This window comes from Stegodyphus dumicola, chromosome 2 (genome assembly GCF_044657685.1).
Source record: "Stegodyphus dumicola isolate Sdum_Otavi_A_Nest chromosome 2, ASM4465768v1".
NCBI lineage: Eukaryota > Metazoa > Arthropoda > Arachnida > Araneae > Eresidae > Stegodyphus > Stegodyphus dumicola.
In genome coordinates, this window is record NC_140769.1 from 226,768,494 (window position 1) to 226,793,264 (window position 24,771).

At 32.0% G+C, this 24,771-nt stretch overlaps 1 protein-coding gene across 2 annotated transcripts in view; it reads right to left on the minus strand.

The window, feature by feature from the left end:
• The window catches only part of LOC118198478 (proton-coupled zinc antiporter SLC30A1-like), a 94,475-nt gene that overhangs the window by 23,035 nt on the left and 46,669 nt on the right, over positions 1 to 24,771 (minus strand). For both annotated transcript variants that reach the window (XM_085811833.1, XM_085811834.1), the window contains 3 exons: positions 15,127 to 15,361; positions 10,850 to 10,957; positions 5,483 to 5,662 (listed from right to left, as the gene is read on the minus strand). In XM_085811833.1, coding sequence (XP_085667959.1) covers positions 5,483 to 5,662; positions 10,850 to 10,957; positions 15,127 to 15,361 — 523 coding nt within the window. The remainder of the gene's footprint in view (positions 1 to 5,482; positions 5,663 to 10,849; positions 10,958 to 15,126; positions 15,362 to 24,771) is intronic.

Below are 24,771 nucleotides of genomic sequence, written 5' to 3' on the forward strand. Positions count from 1 at the left end.
ACAATTTGAAAGTTGTTCAAGTGCCGCTAATCCTAACAATTTTTTTTATGGCGGCCATTGCTTGTTTACATTTGAAACAGCAGAGTAGTGAATTTATTGCCAATCTAGAGAAACGTAGCTTCGCAACAACAAAGATACGCCTTCATTTATTATTGCGAATTAAATCATGCTTAATCCTTTCTGGAATTTTTTCGGGAAAATAAGTGTTTATGATTTACTTAATTTTTAATAATTTAATTTTTAATAATTAGTAATTTAATTTTTAATAATTAGTAATTTTTAATACAGATATTTTGAGTTTTTATGTATTTTTGCCTTGTCGCGAAGTGAGAACTGAATTAATTGAATCAGAAATACTCTGCGAAAAACTGTTTCTTTTTTGTTTTGTTTGCTTAATTTCTTTTATACATCGTTCTAGCTTTATTATAGTACTTGAATAGAACATATGGCAACGATTAGATAATTCTTTAAATGATATAAATTTTGTGCATTCTGAGTTATATTATGAACGAAATATACTGCTGTTAAGTGAACCTAGCGCCAAAGTGTCGCTATGGTAAATAAATAGAGTGAATTTTAAAGAATGCATTTATTCTATTGTGGTTTATGCGCTGCCAGCGAAGTAGATTTAAAGGAAATGCAAGAAAAAATGCGTATAATTTAATATTCCGTCTAAGGAAGTCATGTGGTGCACACATCAGATTTTTTATTAGTTTTATTTTTTGGCATGGTGCCTGAATTGCCTAAAAACTGCATTAAAAGTATGTCAGAATCTGAAAGATTTCAGAAACAACATCACTAAAATCTTATTTCAATCAGCATTCTGAACAAATTTAGATTAGAATTTACAGATCTGTATTAGACATACGAACTAAAGTGACACCGCTATGAAAGCATACGCAGTCCGTGACTAGGAATCGAATCAAGTAAGAAAGTACTGCTGTTCAAAAAATTTAATTCTTTAGCCACTACTTGTGCTTCAATAATTAAAGCTAACGGTTCATTAACTTAACGGTTCATTTACTTAACGGTTCATTTACTTAACGGTTCATTTTAAGTTCTCGGATACTTTTCACATGATATGCATGATAAGTTCGGGCCAAGAAAATGAATATTCATTAACAAAATAAGTGAATACTATAATGAAAAGAAAATGTATTTCATTTGATTAAACTTATACTACACATACCACATTTATATGATGCCTAATATGTTTTTTCACAAAAAGTCACTAAATATACTTCTTCATACTCGAATAGTGAATGTTTTTGTTCATACTCGAACAATTTACTTTTTAGCGAATAACAAAAATTCACTAAAAGGTGTTCGGCACAGGCACACTGCTAAAAAAAAGGTGGGACAGTTTTATATCTTCAGTTCTACTGAGCCGACTGACAAGATTCAGCTTGCGTTCATGTCTCGAAAGAACGACTTAGGATATGTATTATACATATATATATATAAAGCGTTGTTCTAATATAGGTATTTTGACATAAAAACGGACTTTTTCTGAAATGCCATGTCAATTTTTTTTCCATATCTCGATTCTATGACTCAAATTATGCCAAACTGCCAAGTTTTGTAAAAATCGCACGTATAGTTTTTAAAAATTAGCCGTCAAAATTTTAGCTCCTCAGTGTTAATTGAATTTGTATATTTATTAATATCTTTTTTTTTTTTTTTTTTTTTTTTTTTATTATTATTAAACTTACTTGATTCCTTTTTCCAAAATTCGAAATTTAGGCTTAATCCAAATATAATTCGGACATTTTTTATGATTTATTTTTTAAATTTGTATTTTAAATTGTTTTTTAGAAATTTTTTTAAAACGTTTTGTATTGTAACCTATAAAATTTTCACTATCATATTAAAGCAGCTGTACTTCTAAGTATGTCTGCAAAAAATTAGTGTTTTTTATTCAAAATTTCCTAAGATATACGTGAATTTATATATTGGCGCATTTTGAAATTTAGCATATTTGTTATAAGCGATAATAATGTCAAATGTGGTTTACGCACATTGTTAAAATTATTTGAAAGTATGAATGATGATGTATCGTATGATGTAAAGTATGAATGAATCGCCCCGCTCGTGTACAATGAAAAAAAAGGAAAGAAAACTAGATTGTTATAAATTGAGAAGTTCGCCAAGTGAATTATTCTTTGCACAAACCGAAAAAAATGCGCCAAGAAAGATTTTTAAATTTCTCACCAAAAATTACAAAACTTAATATTTAGGCATAATTTGACCGACAGAATCGAAATATGGAAAAAGATTGGCATGCCATTACAGAAAAAGGTCCGATTTTGTGTCACAATATCTATATTAGAACAATGCTATATATAAATCTAATTTATATGCTAAGTCGCGCTTTAGAGACATGGAAAACGTAATTTGAATTTCGTCAATCGGCCCAGTAGAACGGGAGCTATAGAACTGTCCTTCCCCCTTCCTGCAGTGCACTTTATAATCGGCCCAGGTTTCATGCTACTTGTTAGAGTACTGGTAAAATCTTCTTCAGTATTACAGATTTTTGAAGTATTATTGCCAACTTTATCTTCCATCGAATAAGCAATCTGGGGATCGCCAAGGAAATATGGAAAAAGATTTAAATAATAAGAGAAAAGCCGGGTCGAAAACAAATAAGGAGAGAGAATTAATATACGGTGGTGCTGAATATCAGAGAGGTCAGTCGTCCCAAGATACGAAGAAATTTTTCAATTGCACATGCTGAGATGTTTTGCATGTTTTCAGATGATTTTGTTTCAAAGCCGCCACGTTGTACACTTGTTGCACATGTTGATAAACAGTTGGCACAAAAGTAAAAATAACGTGAGCGGTACGTCGACTGATATTTTTTGTCGAAGAGTACTCTTTAAGGTTGCACTAAATTGTGGAACTATCGATATATTACCTCATACAGTTGCACGTATTTCAAGATGCACATATAGTCAAACATGAAAGGATGGATGTCTGCTGATAACACACTATATCGTTTACAAGCAAAGCCATGGGAGCATTTCCAAGGAATATTTTACACACAAAAGCTAAGGGGGTTATTTAAGAACTCCAGAAAAGGTGTATAATGTGTCCAAAGCGAAAAAAAAAGCATTGAAATACTTGGGAATGCAAGGAACGTCTTATGGCAATATATATTCCAGACAGCTTTGAAATATACCGTAGTTTACAAGATTATTAACAAATTCTTTGTAGTAGATTGAGTCTTCGCATTTCAAGTGATGCTTCACGGCGAGTTACAATGTAATGTTTTTTCATGCGCATTTGTGAATTAACTGCCAGCGCAAGTGGCTAAATACGATATTGTTAAAGAATGTGGAATAGCTCGCATATGTAGGTAGTGTTGCATAGAATTCATTCAGTCACCTTACTGGATAACAAGATACAGAATAATTTCTTGGAAAGTAAGTTCTTCACTACTTTTATGAGGGAAAATTCCAGGAAGCATAAGTTGTTTAAAGTTATGGGGTTGTTGTAATAAGTTGTAATGGCATAAGGTCAGTATTGTAAGTGCATGATGTTTAGTGTCAGCTAAAAGAATGAAAGGTATCCTGTTCTGTTTTACGATGTAAGGAATTTGAGGGCAAATATGGTAACTGGGTTGTATATTGGCTGCACGTATTGATTTTCAGGCAGATGATAGGATTACAGTGCAAGAGAAATCTGTATCATTACCAGCTCTAGATCTTCAAGACCTGTCGGTGGAAGAGAATGAAAACCTATGGAATCTAGCAAGCACTTTTACTAGGTTGTTTTGACATTGTGACGGTTACAATTCCCCTTGTAGAATAAAACCCTATCGATATAATGTTAAAGAGGAAATAACTGAGAATCATATTAGGAAGATGATTAAACGTAAAATTATAATTCCTACGAGTAGTTCCCATGCTAGTCCAGCGGTTTTATGATAAAAGAAGAAGAATTAAACCTCTATAGGATCATAAGCTCTAGACCTCCAAGACCTGTCAGTGTGGAAAATGGTTTGCGGCCGTAGGTTTCGCAGTTGTTCAACAGCCTTACCAAATATTCAGTTTACTTCCTACCAATTATAGAGGAAATAACCAGAAAAACTAGATCGACTTTAGCTAGATATACCACTTTAGATTTAACTTCTGAATGTTTTCAGGCAGGCATGAGATCTTAGGATATGCCAAAGACTCAACACAAAGTCAAGTCTGTATGCATTTCTAAGATTGCCGTTTATTTATGTGTTTCCATTGTATTAGTAGTAACCTCTAGCCGCTATGTCAGCCAGGCGCTCCGATGAATCGTAGTGAACCTATCTCAGGAGCGGATCGTAATTACGAATGAAGATACATTCTTAGGTCTTTTGAAGTAGTCCGAAGATTTTCCGACTGAAAAATTTTAAGTGTTTTATGATACGAACATGACAGGGCTCCAGCCAAATATAAACCCTGGCTAGCAAAATGTCGACCTTAAGGAATTGAGGTGCCTGTCTCTTTGGAAAGTCGTAATTACGGACAAAGATCCAGTTATTGTTCTGTTACGTGTTCTTTCCAAGTAGCATTAATGAAGGCAATAAAACTGCAGTGATTGGATCTTAATATTTATGCTTTGTAACTCATTTAGGTAGAGACTCATTCAAGAAAAAGAAAAGAAATTTGAGTCTTTAATAGTCCAGATAAAACTGAGGAAGGATAAAGAATTAAGTTTAAAGATATAGTTTGGCAAATTGGAGGAAATACGGCATGTTCTGCTATTAATAAAAAGAAATATTTCATTAGAAAACGAAATTAATTTTAAAAAATGAACACTAATAACACTCAACTCCTAACAACGTTTTTTTATAGGTAACTAAAAATAATAACTTATTTCCGCATCTAAAAAATTTCAATTTTGTTATCAAATTCTGATTTAATATTGCTAGAAAATAAGTACTGCATATAAAACAAGAGTTCTTTTATATTTTCAGCATAAAATATAAGTAAAAATATTTGAATAACGCTGTTTTGCGTAATTTTAAATTTGAATGGTGTTTGCCATAATGTATACGAGTATATAAAGATGAATGAAAATTTGTATCAAAAGCAGGAATAATGATCTAAAAATTAATACACCACCATATAAATGCTTACTAATAGTTATTTGTCAAAAACTAATTAGATTTTAACCTGAGTCGTGATTAATGTACAAACACATCTATGGCTGCTGTATTTATGCTCTAGGAGGAATGAAGGATATAGTAAGACAGACAATTAAAGAATTTGAACAGCATAATAAAACAGTAATGATCAATGATCTTAGAAATAATTTTTTTCCAAATGCTATTTTTTTTTCAAAATTATGATGCTACAAACTATCGCATATGGAATGACAGAAGTGCGCCACATCAAAATTTCAATTCCCGAATTTTTCATGTTCTTTTTCCTACAGATGGAAATTTTTTTGTAAAGACTGGAAGGTACACTAAAAGAAAGAAAGATGAATCTGTTAAATCACTTACTGAAAGGATATGTTGTGCAGAGAAGAACGATAACCGAAGCAAGAGCTAACATAGCGTCTGCATATTTGAGGATGAGTCCATCAAGAAGTAGGATGACACTACCGCAGGCAATGACAGTCAAGCATGAGGAAATATCTCGGGAGATATCCAATATTTGATGATCACCACACCAACGAGTCGCTGCAAGGGGTAAAAATATTCATCAGCTAGCTAAGAACTCAAAGAAAATAGCATAAAAATCATTTTCCTGGAATAATCTTAAAATGTATATTTAGAGGTGTATATCAACTAGTCTCTATCCCATTTTTCATGGCCATTTGTTCAACAACAATACATGAACATACGTATTGATAATGATGCTGTAAAAACAAAATCTAAAATGGCATTGATAAGACAGAAGTGAAGCAACTGAGAGAAGATGATGTAAATAAATAGATCGTTATTTTGGCATGATTTAATGAATGTTTCAAGATACCTTTCGCTCGTATACTTTTACGTGATCACTCCGCTAATCATACGTTGACAGTATGCTGATTTCATTAAAAATTTTAAATACTTCGATTTATCAAAAGTCCAAGCTGCTAAATTTTATCAAAAGTCCAAGCTGCTAAATTTAAGAGAACAAAATATATCGATTAAAAATTCCAGTCTGCGTTAGTTGAATATTTTAAACAAATCAAGGAGAATGTAAAAATTCTTAAATTTTTATTTCGATAAAATTGATTCAAGTTACACAGAGCAATACTCCAGTTAGATGGAGTAGAAGTGACTGCCCATTGAATCATTATTAAATGAAAAGCTTATTTAACCTTCAAATAAGAAGTAAGAGTTGCTTAATTAGAATGAAAATTAAAAATCATAATTTTAGCTCAGATTTTGATTCTTTTACTTTCGATATAGTTTGCTAGTTTGCGTACTCAAGAACACTAGTGCCTGAAAACATTATTATTATGCACTTTCTTTCTAAAGATCAAAATAATGTATTGCGAATTTCTATTCCTTATTAAGGATTAAATTAAGTAATTTAGGCTTCATATATTATGAGCAGTAGGAAGAGGAACAATATTACTTTAATTCTTATGCGAAACAGATATCTATAATCCATTTAAACCTAAAAAGAAAGGAATTCTAAATTACAAACTGCAAAGAAGGACAACTTCCATCTGAATTCCGTATTTCCATTACTTCGCACAGTATAAGGGTCGTATCGAAAAATAATGTAAAAATCGGCTTGATGTTTTTTTTTTATCAAATATGTTCGTTCAAACTCCATATTTGCTGGAGCGTCTCTTCGTCTGTACGAAGGTATTATTAAATATAATCTTCATTATAAGCAATGTTTTGTGGTGTTGTTGAATTCAATTCTAGAATTCAGGTAGGCACTAATTAACTGCTCCTCATAGCCATTTTCTTTCTTTTTCTTAGCAAATCGTTGCCCCGCTCATTGTCCTACATTAAAACAAAGAAGTCTAAGGCCACTGATAATATACGACGATTGAAAGATTACCATTCAGCTTAATTTGCTGATCGCATAAATTGTTTCCAAAAGATGTCTGATGGCATGTATTATCATGATCAATGTTGATTGTTTTCAGGTTCTTGTCTGGTCGTTTCTTCCTAATGGTTTTCCGAAACCTTTAAAATAATATCTGCATGTATCGCTTCTGGTCATAATACGATGATATTCAAAAACTTCAAGAAGAATGATGCTCCTGTTATCCTCAAAAATATTCACCACAAATCTCTTTGCTGAGTGTTGGTTCTTAAACAATTTAGGCCTTGCAGAAGAGGACTAACGCCATTCATTGCTAAGGTCAATCGTTTCTGTCTTATAAAAGTACACTTATGTTTAGTTCTTTTTAAAAAATTGGAAAAACTTCTTTATTGCCTTCAAAATTCCCAAATCAGATCAAATGACCACTCATTTCTTTTTCATATCAGCTGTAGGCAGTGCCGACGCTATTGCTTTTTGCCACCCGATACAATCACTTCAATTCCTAAAAACCATTCAGATTACAGGGAATTCACGCAGCTATATTCTTGACATCTCGCTTCTATCTTCCTCTACCCACGCATCAGCGGTGTAACCGTTTCTTTCCATCGTCGGAGTAACTCCGAATGTGCTATACGTAAGGCTCACCCTCGCTTCATCGAGAATCCTTTTCTGGAATTCTCTGTCAACTGTCATCTATGTAATGGTAGGAAAGCCATGTTTTTTTTCTCCATGCGTTACACGCAGGATGAGGCTTATTAGCCCAGGGGCCTGATTTCACGTGCTTACGCACCTGAGCCTTCGATTCCTAAAATCTGCCGCTCAGTAACTCCCTAAATTTTTAAAAATTTTGCCGCCTCTAAATTCCACCACCCGGTGCGGCTGCACCTGTTGCATATGCTTTGGCACCGGCCCTGGTTGTAAGAATCAAATTACATACTTTTACCATATCCGAAGTCTTCTCCCTCTTTCTTACTTTTGTATTGCATTGTGATCATCATTTACCCTTGTGCAAAAATTTCGTTCAGTGTCTTCCCCATCTTCCATCTTTTGAGAATTAGTGATCCTAACTGCAACTGACGGCCTCTTACTGAATGGTTTGCCTTCAAACCTGGTTCCCTCTTCTTTAAACTTCTTAATCGATCTGAGCGCATTGCTCTTGTCAGTGATACCCTTTTTATAAATATTCTGAAGCCTTCTGTGATGTTAGAATAGCTGCACCCTTCCTTTGTCAAGAACTCAATGACGGAACTTTGTTCTTATTGTATCCATTATTTACACGGAATGAAGAAAATTATGATTACATTCTTACGTAAAGTATAAGTCTCTCTATGTGTAGTTTGAACGTTCTGGGTCAATTAATAAAAGAATTAACCAATTTGTTTCATTATTTTACATATGATCCTCATATATTAAGCGTTAAATTAGAAATGAACATAATGAGATTGAAATTTAAACATCAAAAGGAAATTATATTTTTGGAGCCATTTTCTTTAGAATGCATAAAATGAATCATTTCTTTCAGAGTACAGCATTTCATTTCAATAATACCGTCTACAATTTATATCAGTAAGTTAATATTACATAGCAAAGAGCTCAAGCGCAAGAAATCTGCATTTCATAAAACAGCTTGCTGAAATACTTAAAAGAAACTCTGCTGAAAATAAACGCTTTCATGGCCTGAAAAGCTATTTAAAATCCAGCTTTCTCAAGTTAAGAACTAAATTACTTCTTTATGAGAGGCTTATAAGATCTGTCCTGACTTATGCATTGGAAGCCTGGGCGCTGACTTTGCGTGATGAGGAAGCTTTGGGGATTTTTAAAAGAAGGATTAAGTTGCATACTTAGTGGGGTCCGTGTGAATGGACTGTGAAGTATAGTATTTAATTTAGAGCTATACAAAATCTATAAACAACCTGATGTAGTAAAATTCTTCAAAATAAAGAGACTTAAAATGAGCTGGTCATCTGGCCAGAAAACATGATAACAGGTGTTGAAAGAAAATCTTTCTGGCAAAGCCCATGGGAAACAGGCCTCTGAATAGACCCCCGGTGAGACGAATTGATTGTGTTGAAAATGACCTAAGCATTCTAAAGGTCAAAAGCTAGAAAACAGTTGCCAAAAGCAGAGATGCGTGGAGACGACTTCTGGAGAAGCCAGGGTCCATCCCGGGATGTCGAACCAATGAAGAAGAAAACAGATTATTATGAAATGTGAAAAACTGAGTTATTACATACACATGAGAACATCATTTAAAATGCCCCTAAGAACGCAATGATCATTTCTCCTGGTCAGATCTCTCCTGTGACTTCAAATTAACAAGATGGAATCTAATTACCACGCGTTTGGCGCGTCATAATCCAGTGAGGCTGAGTCATCAAACCCACAATCTAACCCAATGCAATTCTATGAATGCAAATGTCTTCTCGCTAAATATCCTACATACGTTTAGCAAAGTGAATGCATTTGAAAGGGCATTAAACAGATGAAATCTGACCTATTCTCAGTTCCAAGCAATAAAGAGTATGGCACCTAGTGATGGTCATTACATAGTTCTAAAAATAAAGCGTAACATAACTTTCAGACACATCAAAGTGAAAGAGTTCTCTACAGTTATTAAAATAACTATATTTAGTAAAGCCATGTATCAGTCTGTGCTTAGTCAGTTTGGTAAAATTTATAATTTGTATGAAAGAAACTATGATTTGTATCTCTAACTTTATTTCATAAACGATAACATCTGAATTTCTGCCGAATTCATTCTTCTTGCAGCCAGAAATAATTGGTCTAATTAATAGAGAAATCTAGACTATGCTTAGAACTGATTTTCTTCATCATTTCATTCGACGGGATAAAGAAACACGTGCTAATACTTTTTATACTCAAAAATGAGTCTCTTTTGAAAGCCATGGGTAAATAATTTAGTGTAGCCTCAGCTGTCCGCTATTTCATTTCTTCTAATTTGAATATTCTGTGCTAGAGGAATGAAATCTTAATTTTAAGGAAGATCATTTAAGAACAGCCATTAGTATCCAGTTTCTTTAATTGGACAATAATGCCTAACTAACAGTGCTACCTACACCATTTCACAATTAGTTGATCAAGGTATTAAATTAACTTGATTAATCAATCAACCAATCATTCAGTTTGTTGATAAATTTTTCACAGCCATAACATAGTAAAAAGATGAACTTGATGTACAGGCAAATCTTTGGAAATAAAATATACGTTACTATATAATACTGAATATGAGCATGGGACTATAGTAGCAAACAACAGGTTGTTGAGCGAATTAAATTCGTTAAAATATATAATGTCAAGGAGAGGCTATAAGTGCAAGTGACTTGATTAAGTTTAAATATTACTTTTTTTATTTTTATATATTATTTTCACTACATTTGAGAATGTAGTGAAATTATTGTTACGTATTTGAGCCAGTATAAAATTTAATATATTTCTATCTCATAAAGTTTTATATAACGCAGAACATTACCTAAGAAAATTTAAGGACGATTAATTTTACATAAAATACGTAAAAATAAATGAACAATAGTTACTATTAGTGATGTACAGTGCAAAGGTAGATGAAAATGTAACTTATTATCATAACAATCTAATTACCAATTAACCACACGTTAATTATAATCTATTAACAATTTAATTCCATCTACCTTTGCTCTATAACTGAAATTTCTTTCGTTTCAGTGCATCAAAATAATGCATTGAAATTTGTAAACTTTTTAGTTTCCTCATATTTTGTGCTATTATTTCCTCTCAAGTTATATCTTTTTCTTACAAGTTAGTACAAGCTTTTATTAGTTTTCTCACAAGCAAAATATCAAAACTAAAGTAGCATTTCATATCTGGTTGCTTACTTTTAATTTTAAAAATATTGGTGTTCTCAGCTGGGGTTTCGAGGACACAGTTCACTTCCACTTCTGTTCCCCGGATGATCATTGAACAACCTTGATGATGAGTGTAACCTAAAAGAGAAAACACTGAAGTGAATAAACTGTCTCGGAAAAAGTTTTTAAAATCAATTTCCAGTTTTTCAGTTTTTTTGATGATGTAATTATTTGAATTTGCATACAAAATAATTTGACATCATAATCATAAATTTTATTTCATAAGTTTTTTTCACTTTTATCATAATTAAAAAAAACAAAAACAATTAAAGTTAATTAGAACTGCGTATGAAACAAGCCAAAATGGAGGTTCACAGCAATTTTTTTCATCGAAGAATTAATTATTTTTTAGCTATTCCTAAAGCTTGATTTCAATTGCCATAAAATCGCGTCCAACATAGACGTTATAACCAATAGACGGAGAATTTTTCTTTTATCATCTAAATATTTCGTTACTAAATACAGTGCTAAGCATTTAAAAAAATCCTTTTATCTGGATTTCTGACAATATTTTTGTAGCAATTTTATGTCATGACTACATTTTTCCCCCTGCTTCTTTATTGTCTGCAATGAAACCTTAAGGTTAGGATGAAACTTAAGTCTATATTCAGTAATATAGACTGCAGGCTTCTTTATACATTCATTTGTTATAATCTTGACCAAAACATATTGTTTTCATTTAACGTATAAATTTTTATCCAGGTGAAATAAAATCTGTAGCCGCAATCGTGTGTCAGGAACTGATGGAGGTTTGGTTGTTTAATGACAAAGCCTCGAGGGCTATCTGCCTAAGAGAAGGGATGCCTTCGTGGAGGACTTTCTAAGGGAAACTGGCTCGTATACATCGTACACATGGTAAAACCCACGAAAACGCCCATGCAGCCAGCCCGCTCGTGGTATTTGAACCTCGGACCGAACTACCACTGTTCGGCGATTTTACCACTCGGCCTCTGGTGGTCCTGAGCTGATGGAGGAGAAGAATGAAAAGAAACTAGAAGCAGTACTTGCATTTCATGAAACGCAAGACTTTTTTCTTCCACGCTTTCTCATACATAGTTGGTTCTCCGAGTGAGCCAAAGCATAAGATCTTTAATTCACCTCTCTATTTGAATCAATATATTATTAATAATATTAATAAGCAGACAGAGCTATTTAATATCAATAGAAATTACTTCTTAAATGTTTATCAGTTTTTTAATAATGTATCTATTTGATGTATGTTAAAATACATTTAATTTATGTTCACTAATATTTTAATAAACATTTACAGCTTTACTTGCAACTACTAAAAGATTTTTCTAATGCAACATATTACATAATGGTAAATATGTGGTATCTTTTAACTTTCATAATGTTTTACACTATTAAATTAGGAACATTTTTAATGGTAAAATCATTTTTTAAAATGCAAACAGTAAGCAACAGTTTTTCTAACGAATGGCATTAGAGCTAATATCGGAAGGTTTAGCAATGACTGCATTTTTCAGTTGGGGGGGGGAGGCGGGGAAGAATTTGCTGGGACATTAGCACTGAAAAACCCACATTAAAAAAAATAGATTTATGGATTTAATTTGCCATTTAAAATGCAGCTAAAGCAAAGTTCGGTAACCGATCAATATATAAAGTTTGTTTAGCTGATTAAATAGCAAAGCACACGACAGTTAATTGCTAGGAGGCAAATATGTTTATAGATAATGATTCTTCAAAGAAATCTGATTTGTATTTACATTGAACATCCTAAAACTAAAGCACAGTTGCCAATCTAGAGCTCACCAGCGGCCGAGAGTTAAATTTGCGAATATATTTAGTTCACAGACATTAAAAAAATAATACGACTGGGTTTGATTTCAGGCGAACGGGCTGGCTACATAGGCATTTCCATGGTCTTCCCCCTTGGGTAGCAGGAGTATGAGCCAGCCAGTGTCACTCAGAAAATTCTCCAGAAAGAAACCCTTTCCTTAGGCAGATAGGTTTCCAGTGCTTTGCTCTAAACTTATAAAGTTTAGTAATAATTTCCTTTGGTATTATAAAATGTAACTAAATTTTAAATAGACTGGCAGCGAATTATTACTAAGTCTAAAGTAACAATCGAAACTTGAGAAGGATGTAAAAGACTTTTTATTTAAAACTAAACAAGAACAGAAGGCACACTTGGTGCTTACAACTCAGCCTACCACTTGTGGAGTGATAACTTAAAGTAACAGTAAGTCAAACGTAAAATTTAATTTAAATAAGCTAGTACCCAAAGGCTACGCAGATTAATTAACGAGAAGTTGGCTCAAAATTTAATCGGCGTGGATATTTAATTATTCGCAATTATAAAGCGAGGCCAAAGATCTTATCTGATCTAGCAACCTAATAACGTGGCCTCGAGAGGCAGAATACGCTCTGTGTTACAATCTAAAATCCTCATCTTAAATAAGCTAGCTAATTTGCATTCTGGCGAAAAAAATGGAAGGAAGAATTGACGGTAAAGAACCGAAACACAAAATAACTGGTTAATGAACATAAAGCAGCCTTACAGTCTAATAAACCCAAACCATAGCTGCAACCTTAAAATATGAAAAAACAGGACATTTTCGCTCTGTTTGAAGCCATTGCAAAAGTACTCCAGTTTGACTTGAATTTATTTTATAATGAATGGTTCGGCTTATTGAACTTTTTATAATACGATTCTGAGGTAAAATATATTAATACTTAATCAGATCTTCTCAGATTAGGTAAATTCATCCTGCCCTTTTCTTACTCTTTTATTCTGAAAAAATCTTGAGTTTGGAAGAAAAGCTTTTATGTATCAAAATACTTTGAAATATGAAATAAAATATCGCACATTAGGAAACTCTCCAACTTTAATTCTATTCAGCTTTAACTAGCACAGTGCAATCCCTACCGTCTGTTTGCCAATCATCTCTAAACTCAGTCGTCTATTTTCTAAATGCTTCAAACAATATGTTTTCCTGATTTTCTTTAAACTTATCAATAAAATCAAATTCTTAGAAATAAAAGATATAAAAACAGACCTTTATTTGTGGGGAATTAAAATTCATTAAGAATGCATTTTTGCATACACATGACAAAGCTGCGCATCTTTAGAATTCAGGATTAAAGGAACACATTCGGTATGCCAAACAAAAGGAGAGAAAATGTCTTCAACAGCACCTCATTGTTGAGATAAAAATATGAAATAAAATTGATAGTTAATGTACATACATACTATTTGTGGATAAATTTAGTAATGTACCATATATTTATGTAGAGCAAAATTAAATACAGGTATTAATTGATTAAATATTTGATTACTGGTTGAATGTTATAAAATGTTCTACAGATGTCTACAGTAGATTAAGATAATTCAAATCAAATTAAAGTTAAGAAGAAAAATTATTCTGAAAATCATACGGGTGGGGGAATGTAATTAGCACAATTTAAGTTTCATTAATTGAATAAATTCCATTTACTGCTGGGAAGTATTTTCCTTAGTAGTTCTCCTATAAGTAAAAATTAAAAAGTAACTGGGAGATTCGGTGATTTACCGAAAGTTATGATGAAAAACCAGGAGAATTGGTAATTATGGGAACTTCATAATTGTGTTTTGTTGTCAGTATTGTAGACTCGCAGGTGAGATTTTTTTAGCTGCTGAGCAGATTATGTGTTCATGCTTGAAGGAAGATTATTTCCTATCTATTGAACGGTTCAAAGACCGAAATACTGTAATGATTGGGTTGATCATTTTTCAAGGATAAATGCGAAGAATTCGAAAGAAATTCTTTTTGCATCAAATAAATAAAAATTTACCCCGAATTAAAAAAAAAAAAAAAAAAAAAAAAAAAAAAAAGGTGTAAAATATTGTATTGTAATCACAAATAGATGCGAAATGGCAAGAAATTCCGCTTGTGAGAAGTGAGTAAACAAGTTATTTAAAGATTTGTCCCAGATACCGCGACTCAAATAAAACAGTAAGAAAAGAAAACTCAACACGCATAAAATAGTATAAAATATTGACCTTTAGCAGTGCCTGGCATTCATCTTATGAAAATGCTGCTTTTACAACACATTCCAAAAGATCCAGTAGTGTCAAAAATAATATCCAATTTGGTCCATTGGACCCTTCTTTAAGTTCAGTTGTCCGAAGAACATGTGATTTGTATATCGCATGTTCGAAAATATTCAATACATATCGAGTTTCATATAGAGATTTATTCGTACAATAATATGAGATCACATTAAAATGCCATAGAATCACATACCTCCAATGAGTATGAAACAGATGATATTGAGAGTGAAGTTGATGACTCCGAGAGTGACTATTAGCATGGGATATCGTGGTTCGGTGTCTTCGTGGGAGGCATGAACCATCGTTTGCACAGCTTCCACAGAAGCGGCGAAGCAAAGAGCAACCAAGAAGAGCATGTTGACCAGCAATCCTAGGACTTTAACTCGCGCCCAGCCAAAAGTATTCTTCAGAGTTTTTCCTTTCGACATCTGGAAAAATGCAGTATACGTAAAAATATAAAAATTTCACGGAAAAAAAGAAAAGAAAGAAAAATATAATAATAGAAAAAAATCTGAAAGCTTTCAGATTTTATGTTACGCCCAAAAGGGCGTTTTTTTAATGTTTTATATGCTACCTTTCTTTATTAAATATGTGTTCTTCGCACTTAAATTTTAAAACTCAGTTCAACAGCAATACCATAAAATATTTAAAAGAGCATATCTTTAGAATTTCCGATACACAGTCTCGCGCATTGGAGCTAAACGTTTTTTTCTCTTTTTTCTCTGTACACTGTTGCCATTGCTAGCTTTGAAATCGTCGAGTTTGTTAATTAAAAATTCGTTAAATTTTTATGAAATATAAAATAGATAATAAAACTAATTCCATATTCCAAATTTGGACTTCCAGATGTCAATATTCTAGTGGAGGACTACTTATTCAAAATTTAATGTCTTTAGGTACCGTTGTTTTTTCACATTTTTCACATACATTCATGCATATTTTTCATTATTTAATTTCTTTAAACATAACTCAGGGCTAATTCAGAAGTCAAACAACAAAAATCAGCGTTAATTTACAAAATTTTCACAGGACTAGTTTCGATGGTTTTACCGAACCATCATCTTCAGCTGCAAAACCGCAAATGAACAAGATAGGAAATAATGTTTAGATAAGATAAGAAAGCCTGGACAAGAATAAGCAAATGGCGCCATCTGTTGGCGAAACCAGAACTAAAACATAATTTCTCTAAAAGCCGAAGGCAGATTTGGATTGGAATTAGGATCGTTAACTAGAACAGAAAGATTTTTATGAATGTGAAATGCCTCTAGAAAATCCAGTTCTCCAATGGAAGATGTTTTTTGAATAATTTTGGCAGCAGAAAAATTGAAAGTGTGATTTTCGGACCAACAATGTTGAGCAACAGAAGACTTCTGTGTTTCCTTTTTTCTAACATATGCCTCATGTTCTTTGACGCGAAATTTTAAGGCTCTCTTAGTTTGGCCAATGTAAATTAAACCGCACTGGCAAGGAATCCTATAAATACCCCAGGAATTCATATCCGGAATGGGGTCCTTGAGTATAGAAGTTGGAATTTTATTGATGGGAGAGTAAACAACCCGAAAGTTAAATTTCTGCAAAATATGTGCAACTTTATAGCTAATTGATGGAAAGAAGGGAATGACAACAGAATTTTTATAATCTCCTAAAATAAGAGTGTGGCTTTTAGTGTGTTGAGATGAGAATTTTTTAACTGCTTGATTAATAATGTTGGGTGAAAAGCCCCTGTCAATAGCTATTGCTTTTAAATAATTTAGTTCTTCATCAAGGGCTAGTTTGGAGGAGCAAACTTGAAGAGCACGGAAGACATAGGAATAAAATGAAGCTAACTTTTGTTTAGTCGGATGACATGATTTAAAGTGTGGTGGAAGGCAAACCGATGAAGGTTTACGGTAAACTGTAGTACTGAAGTTGGATGTGTTACGTGTGACCAGAATGTCGAGAAACGGAAGAGAATTGCAAGTCTCAAGTTCAAAAGTGAACTGAATAGCAGGATCAATAGAATTCATTGTTGAAAAAACTTTATTTAAATCATCTTTATTACCTTCAAACAGGGTAAAAGTATCGTCTACGTAGCGGAACCATGCCGGGAAGTTTAAAGTTTCAAACAATTTTGATTCATAATAATGCATGTAGATATCAGCCAGGATGGGACTGAGGGGGCTTCCCATGGCTAATCCCTCAGTTTGCTTGTAATATTTATTTTGGAAAACAAAATGTGTTTGTTTCAAACAGAGTTGAGTGAGAGAAATTAGCTCATCAATTTCGATGCAAGAGAAATGAAATTCGCGAAGTCTGGTTTCTAGACATCTTAATGCACCCTCCACTGGGACATTGGTGAATAATGATTTTACATCAAAAGACACCATGAGTAAATTACGAGGAGAAATGTTTTTACCATCGAAAAAAACCATCGAAACCATCGAATGGTTTAAAACCATCGAAACTAGTCCTGTGAAAATTTTGTAAATTAACGCTGATTTTTGTTGTTTAACTTCTGAATTAGTATTTATTCGGCGTGTTATTGTGTCTTAATAACTCAGGGCTCTAATATTTGGTGGCTACAATTTGAAAACTGAAACGCCGTTTATCGTGAAACGCCTCAAAATGCCAAAATGAGATTAATAGCCCTTCTGGGCTAACGCTCTTTGAGCTAAAAATGCATACCAAAAATATTGAATAACATACCAAAAACATAAAACATATTTCAACAAGACATATTTTAAGACATAAAAAATAGGCGCTGATGTCTTGAAAAAGAGATCTCAACACTTCGTCCGGCAATGTTAATATTCATCTGTTGATGTGCATTTCGTGTGCGATCCGAAAGCCTGCTTGATTGAATAGCGTCGAACCCAAGAATTTTTTCCTATAAGTTATTTTTTTTTTGCTTATTAATTGTTAGTTGACGTTAGTTTATCAGAAAACTCTTTAACTTCGAGAAAGTCAAGCAGCATTTTTCCCAAGAAACATAAGTATTGTGCCAAAATGCATATTTCTTAAACGAGAGGGCCCACATTGTCTGACACTCTTAAAGTCAATAGAGTTTTTTCTTTCCTTCCTTGTACGAAGTAAAGTATTGTAATCGCGAAAATTTTTGGGTATCATATTTCAACGAAAATATCCATTTTGACAGCTATCGAATGCAATTTAAGGATGTTTTTGCGTGACATGTGCACGTAAGGATCTTTTTCCCAAAACGGGTTGCAAAAAGGATTTAAAACGGATTCAGAAGAGATTTTTTCGTGACGTCTGTACGCTAAGCTTATTTTTTTCCCATAAAAGCCACATTTGTTTACATTTGAAACTTAGCAGAATAGTGAATAAAGACAGTTTCTGCACCTTCAGTGCCTTTTTGCCGAATGGGACCAAAAGTAAACTTTCAGCTTTGTGCACCGAAAACTCTGCCTTTCTGTCCGCTGGCCGAATTTCTTGTTTTTGGGTAGAAACTCTAATTTTAATTGTAAAAATTAAAATTACAGCAAAAATTAAAATTAGCTTTTTTACAATTTTCATTGTAAAAAAATTAGAGTTGAAATTAAATTAATTTTTTTAATTGTTTAGTAGCTGTATTTGGTGTTTTATATTTTTCCATATTTTCCGATTTTTAGTAAAGATATTTTGAGGTTTTATGTACTTTTGCTTTACCGCGAAGTAGAACTAAATTAATTGAATGAGAAATATATCTCTAACGAAATTCGAGGAAATAAGTTTAAACGAAATGCAGGGAAAATTGCGTATAATTTAATATTCCGTATAAGGAAGTCATCGGAATTTTTTTACTACTAAATCGACTTCCAGCTGAGTTTTTGACTAATTTTACTTTTGATTTTGGATGTGTTTTTTCTTTGTATTAATAGAATAAATCTCTCATATATTAAATTTATTATATAATACTTCAATTTAATGAATGAATTAAAGCTTTTTTTTTTTAAATTTTAACTTTTCTTATAAGCATTAGTCTATGCTGGCTGTACTTTGGTATCTACTTGTATTATACATGCCTTACAATTCTAATGATAAACATTATATCAAAGATCTCCAGCTTCTCTGAAATTGTAAGCGATGAGATGCCAATAAATAAATAAAACCAGATTCTTAAGTGAGATAAATACAAAGTATAGTCCCACTGTGCATTTTGCCTTCGAGCAATGAAGTGTCTACACAGATCTCTGTTAATAATTTTCAAATCATGTGAGTTTATTGTTGAGTGTTAAACGAAGTAATTTTCTTCACGCATTTTTCCTTATTATGTGAAAAATCGCATGTTTTGCAAACTTTTCTGAAATAGTCTTAATTTCATACTGTATAGTTGTCATTATCAAGATTCAAAAAAATAATCAACAGTGCTGTCTTTAAAGGCTTGGTGTTTCAATAAATACTCAAGTAAATATATTTGGCTAGAATTTTACATCAATTTAAATCCAAAAGTTTCATTTACTAATGGAACCTGAATAGAAATTCCTTATTACATATTTACCTTATTGCATTACCTACAAGAACAGTGTTTTTAAACAGCACCCAAACTTTAGTTTTTTCAAGGCAGAAAGCACTTTCTTCATGAAGTTAAAATGGATAAGGATTTCTGATAGTGTTTAGATGATGCTTACAGATTTGAAGAATACAGATAATGTGGCTTTCAGTTGTAAACGAAGAGATTTGATAGCTAGTTTTGTACCATTTAAGTAAATATTGGGTTATCAAAACAGCAGAGATACGGCATTGCATTTTTATTAGGCGGCTAAAGCAAATAAGTATTAGTCAGCAAAGAAGGCATTTCTTGCGTTTAAACAGAAATATTTTTTTCCTTCTGAGAAAAATTATGTACGACATAAACTAATTTTTGTTTCATAATTCTGAATGTCGTTCAGATAAGCTGGCTAGATCGATATTTTTCAAGAGAAGCAACAGAAGTAATGAGCCACAGTGAAACGTTACAAAGTTCTTTACATGTAGGGCACTGCTTCTTGGAAGCACAGAAAAACAATAAAAAATCCGTAGATTTGGACTAGAAAATTTCTCTCTCGTAGCATTTAAAATGAATAACAGAAATTTTCCAGTCTTCTTTAAGAAACAATAATTATTAACTGGAAAATTGCAAGGAGAACATAAAACTTTGACACACTAGTTTCGGCCGAATTTTGTACAGTTATAGAGGTCGTAAACACAATATTTTAGTAGAGGCCTAGAGCGCTTCTGCATACACTAAGCAAGATAAACCAAGTGTAAAATTATAAATATATATATATACTATATATATATGTATGTCTATATATGAATTCTTTAAATCGATCTGCATCTCATAGAGCAATTATAATGCGCTAATGCTGCAGGTGATAAATTGTAATTCTAACCCTATAGGTGCTTAGGTTACTTTATTTCGAGGGAATATTTATTTACAATATGTACTTTTAATGAAATAAAGGAAAAAATTAAAATTACTTTCTGCATTTCTTTTTATTTTTAGATATGCCAAATTCTTTTTTAAATCAAAAATTAATTTACAGGAACTTCAAAATTTTTTATTGCTTGAAATTGAAAATCGTCTGAACAAATATAACCACCAAAATTTAATCTTTGATTCATTAACCAATCAGAATTCTTATTTGATTAAATGCTGAAATATGTGCAATTCTTATAAGGACTAGTATAACATATAAGAATGCACAACAAAAACCATTTATTTTTCCATCCTTGTATTAAAAAATTAAATAAATGAAGTTAGATTTGCAACAGGCTACTCGTATATTGTTCACAGTTATTTTTGAATTATTTTATCTGTAAAGTTTTTTCATGATAAATATTTTTCCTGTTATTATAAATAAATTTAAATATAAAGTGGAGGTCTGGAAAAAAGTAAATTAAATAGTTTACCTTCTAATAAACGTTCGGGTCTGATTTTTTTCCACGACATTCTTGTAAAAAAATGCTTATGAATTTTTGCTTTCTTAGAAGTGAAAAGGAAAATAAAATAATGTAAAAGGAATTAAAAAAGTTACAAAGCGCTCTGAACAAAACGCCGACTTAGTCTACAGTGTCCTCGCGTCATTACTGAGTCATCAGTGGCTTCGTTATTGCGACAAGTTTTCGTAAAATATACCATACTTATCGTAATAAAATATGTGTATTTAAGGTCGACTTTAGACTATACACGTCGTTTTAAGACTTTAGACTGCATTTTCTTACTTATTTCTGACAGGTATAAAGTAAGTTTTCACCGATGCCCCCCTTTTTTTTCCTTACTTCAGCTTGGAGATTGAGCAAAAATAATGATTTCAGTGTCATCTGTTTCTATTAGCAGAGAAGAAGCTAAATTTGTATCTCTTTCTAAATGAACTTATCTGCATAGCGGTAAGACTTTGTTACACCTTAAACGTTGATTTGCATTCTTTTTCCTTCATTAGTTAGCCTAAGAAATACAATTTATGTCATGTGTTTAACATTTATATGAATATTTGTTTACTTATTAGTTTAAATGAATTTTCACGAGAAGATCCTAGAGAAAATCTATATTTTACAACAATACGATAAAATTTTTAAATTACAACAACATTTTAAATTGAACTATGACAAAGCAAGTGAAAAAATGCCAGAAATTTGTTATCCGCACAAAACATAAAATAAATTAAAAAAAAAAAAAATGAAAATAAAAATTTTTCTTTTCGAGGTTCGAGTGCAGGACTGAATGTTCAAAATTAGGTGGCTCTGGATGCCACCGTTTTTTCACTATTTGACAAACTCACATATGCACTCTCAAATTCTTCATTTTATAAAGCTGAAGACAATTTTTAATCAGCATAAAAGAAAACTTGACGTTTCAAAGACTATTTATAAAGGCGATTTATAAACAGACAGATGTGACGTCGAGACCTTTTGCGCTGTTTTATTATGAATAAATTTTCGTCGAATGAAGGAACCTTCACAGAAATTTGATTACGTATTTTGCTGGAATAGATCAAAGATCAGGTGATGTGACACGCCCAGTGTAGGATTCATTAGCAAATTAAAAATGCCTATTTTTTATATTGTCTGTCACACGCCGTGTTATTCGTTAAGAATAAAATGAACTCGTTTTCTAAAAATAGGATTTCTGCAAACTATCCGTCTGTAACAGATTTTAGTAAATGTTAATTTCAGTGTTAATTTAAAATTAATTGATATGTTAATTTCTTTCTTTCTCTGTATAAAGGCGAAAATTATTCAATGTCTATATATCTACTCCAATATTTTGTAATTTCTTCTTCATGCGGGTAACCATGTTATTTCTTTACATACTTTTTAGTAGCAGAGTGGGAAACGTAACAAAGCCCTTGGAAATCTGTCAGATACGCCAATAAGATTAGACTTATCTACGTCGTATTTACATTATCCCAATCCGAAGGTCACTTTGAGCATATTTATCTTTAAATGGCATTGCAAGGCTGTTTAGAAAGCACCCGACAGACACAACATGATCGGATCGAAGTAATTAATTTACTGAATGAACAATTAACATAATCCTCGCAAGTGACGCATAAATAGCCTTACGAAATGGAGGACTTTGTGAAATCTTATTTCAGGAGAAAATTGAAACTTACGCATCTAAAGCGTTCTGTTTTCATTTGCGTTCATTGTCAGTATGTCTGTAAACGATTAGAAATAAAACTTTATAACAATGAGCTAGAATCCGTTATATTCCAATAGGGCGTTACCACAATTTAGGACTGAATGTTTTTTTACCGGTGTAAACAAAAGTGATTACACTTTTAACTTGTTAATGCACCCATAATTAGGAAATACCCAATTTTTATTCGATAGGGGTAGGGCCTGGGGCCTAGGTACTCGGATGTGTACACCATTCTCCAGTGAAGATGTCAGAACGAAAGCGAGAGAAACAATAATTGAATTGGAAGAGAAACATGCCAATGTAAAATTTAAAATTAGGCGAAAACGCTCTTAGGCTCTGAATAAAACTCTATCAGTTTCGACGGCGGTCAAACACAGGTCTCTCTTTTACAGAAATAAAAAAAAAATTTCAAAAAATATTTTTGCTCCTGCTTTGGGTCGTTCACTAGATACAACGCAAAATTGTTCCCGATGCCCAATTTATGTTGATGCTTTTTAAGTTCTTTTCAAAAAGCTCAAAGATTTTGCATGATCCATTACAACATCAACAAAATTAAATTACTCAGTCTTCCTCAAGGTAACTCCACACTGAGATTCCTCCACTACTATGCTTTCCCTCAAATAACAAGTTGTTTCAATTTAATTCTTCATTTGATGCTCGCCAGACGATAAGGTGACCATTAAAAAGTGTCAAAATTTATGTCATTCACAAGGTGACCTGATCCTAATAAGAAAAATATCTATCTGTCGTCCATTTCGCAAGTAGAAGCCAATGCTATTTATTTCTCTTGGCATGTCATCCAATTTACCTAACAGTTCTTCTGATTCTTTTAGGAGTAATTGATACATGAAATCTTTTATTAAATTCAGGAAAATGTTTCACAGTAACAGAAAAAAAGACTAGTCTCCTAAGAACTGTAATACAAATGTCCTTGTGGATGATCGTTTCTTTTCTCATTATAATTCGTTTTTCTTTTTAAAATTCTTTATAACATTGAAAAGAGTAGAGAGCGGCAAATTCAAATTTTTAGCAATGTTCCTAACAAATTCACGAATTTTTAAATACAAAATAACTATTTTTCTTATCTCATTTGATATTTATTTATTATATTAAGTTACGAGATCACAGAATATCCTTTCCTGGAATTTATTTGCATAATAAATTTAATAACTTCAAGTTAGACTATATTTAAATTACTGCCAGAATTTCAAAACAAAACTACAAGAAAACGATTTTTACAGATCCCAATTTCTTTGCAAAAATGGTGCCAAGACTGCTGCAGATTTCTGTTTTACTTTCTAAATCATTACTTGAATAAATTTCATATATAATTTTATAAGTAATAGAGTAAAGATATTATTCAAAATTACTATTAAAATTTACAGGTTAACCTGTATGTACTATTATTTTTATAGCGAAGTCGACTTCGATCGAAAATGTCTCTAAAGCCAAATTCAGCAATATGCACGAAAAAATGAGGTTAATGCAATGAACTGGAGAACGTTATTAATTAAGAGCAGATAAGCAAATTTATTTTTATAGAATTCTATTTAATTACAGAATCTTTCGGTAAAAGGATTACCTTTATAAAATTAACAACAATGGCTTAAGCCAATAATTATTTCTAATATTATTTACATTCGAAATTTCTCTCACAGGTGATATGTAGTTGCTTTACCTCATCAAAATTACTCTTTATTCTTCTTCCTGAGAAAAATCTAATAATTTAGATTATTAAAAACGGTCAGAATCATCAATGATATTATTAAATTTTCCTTATCCTTTTGTAGTAGTAAAATATTTGAATAACAGTAGAACATTTTAATATTAGAATTTTTATTTCAACTAAGCGCTGAATTTACCTTGGTTAACTAATATTGATAACTAGGTGAAGTAGCTTAGTAGTCTCAAACTGGTAACCCGCGAATACTTTACCCATAAATTAATTATTATTATTATTATGACATTAATTATTATGACAAGAATTTAAAGAAAAAGTTTACGATTTTAATCATTTGGAATCAAATTTTACATTATTTTCATTACTATTACAAACAAAAATTATAACGTCTCAGAGAAACTACTAATAGAGCTAATTAACTTACACTGTGATATAATTTTATTCCAAGATTTTTAAGATACAGATTTGATTAACTTCTTTACATGCTTGTCAAAAGATAAATACCCTCACTTACGCATTTTTGCACTATAAATAATCCCTTTACATTCATATGT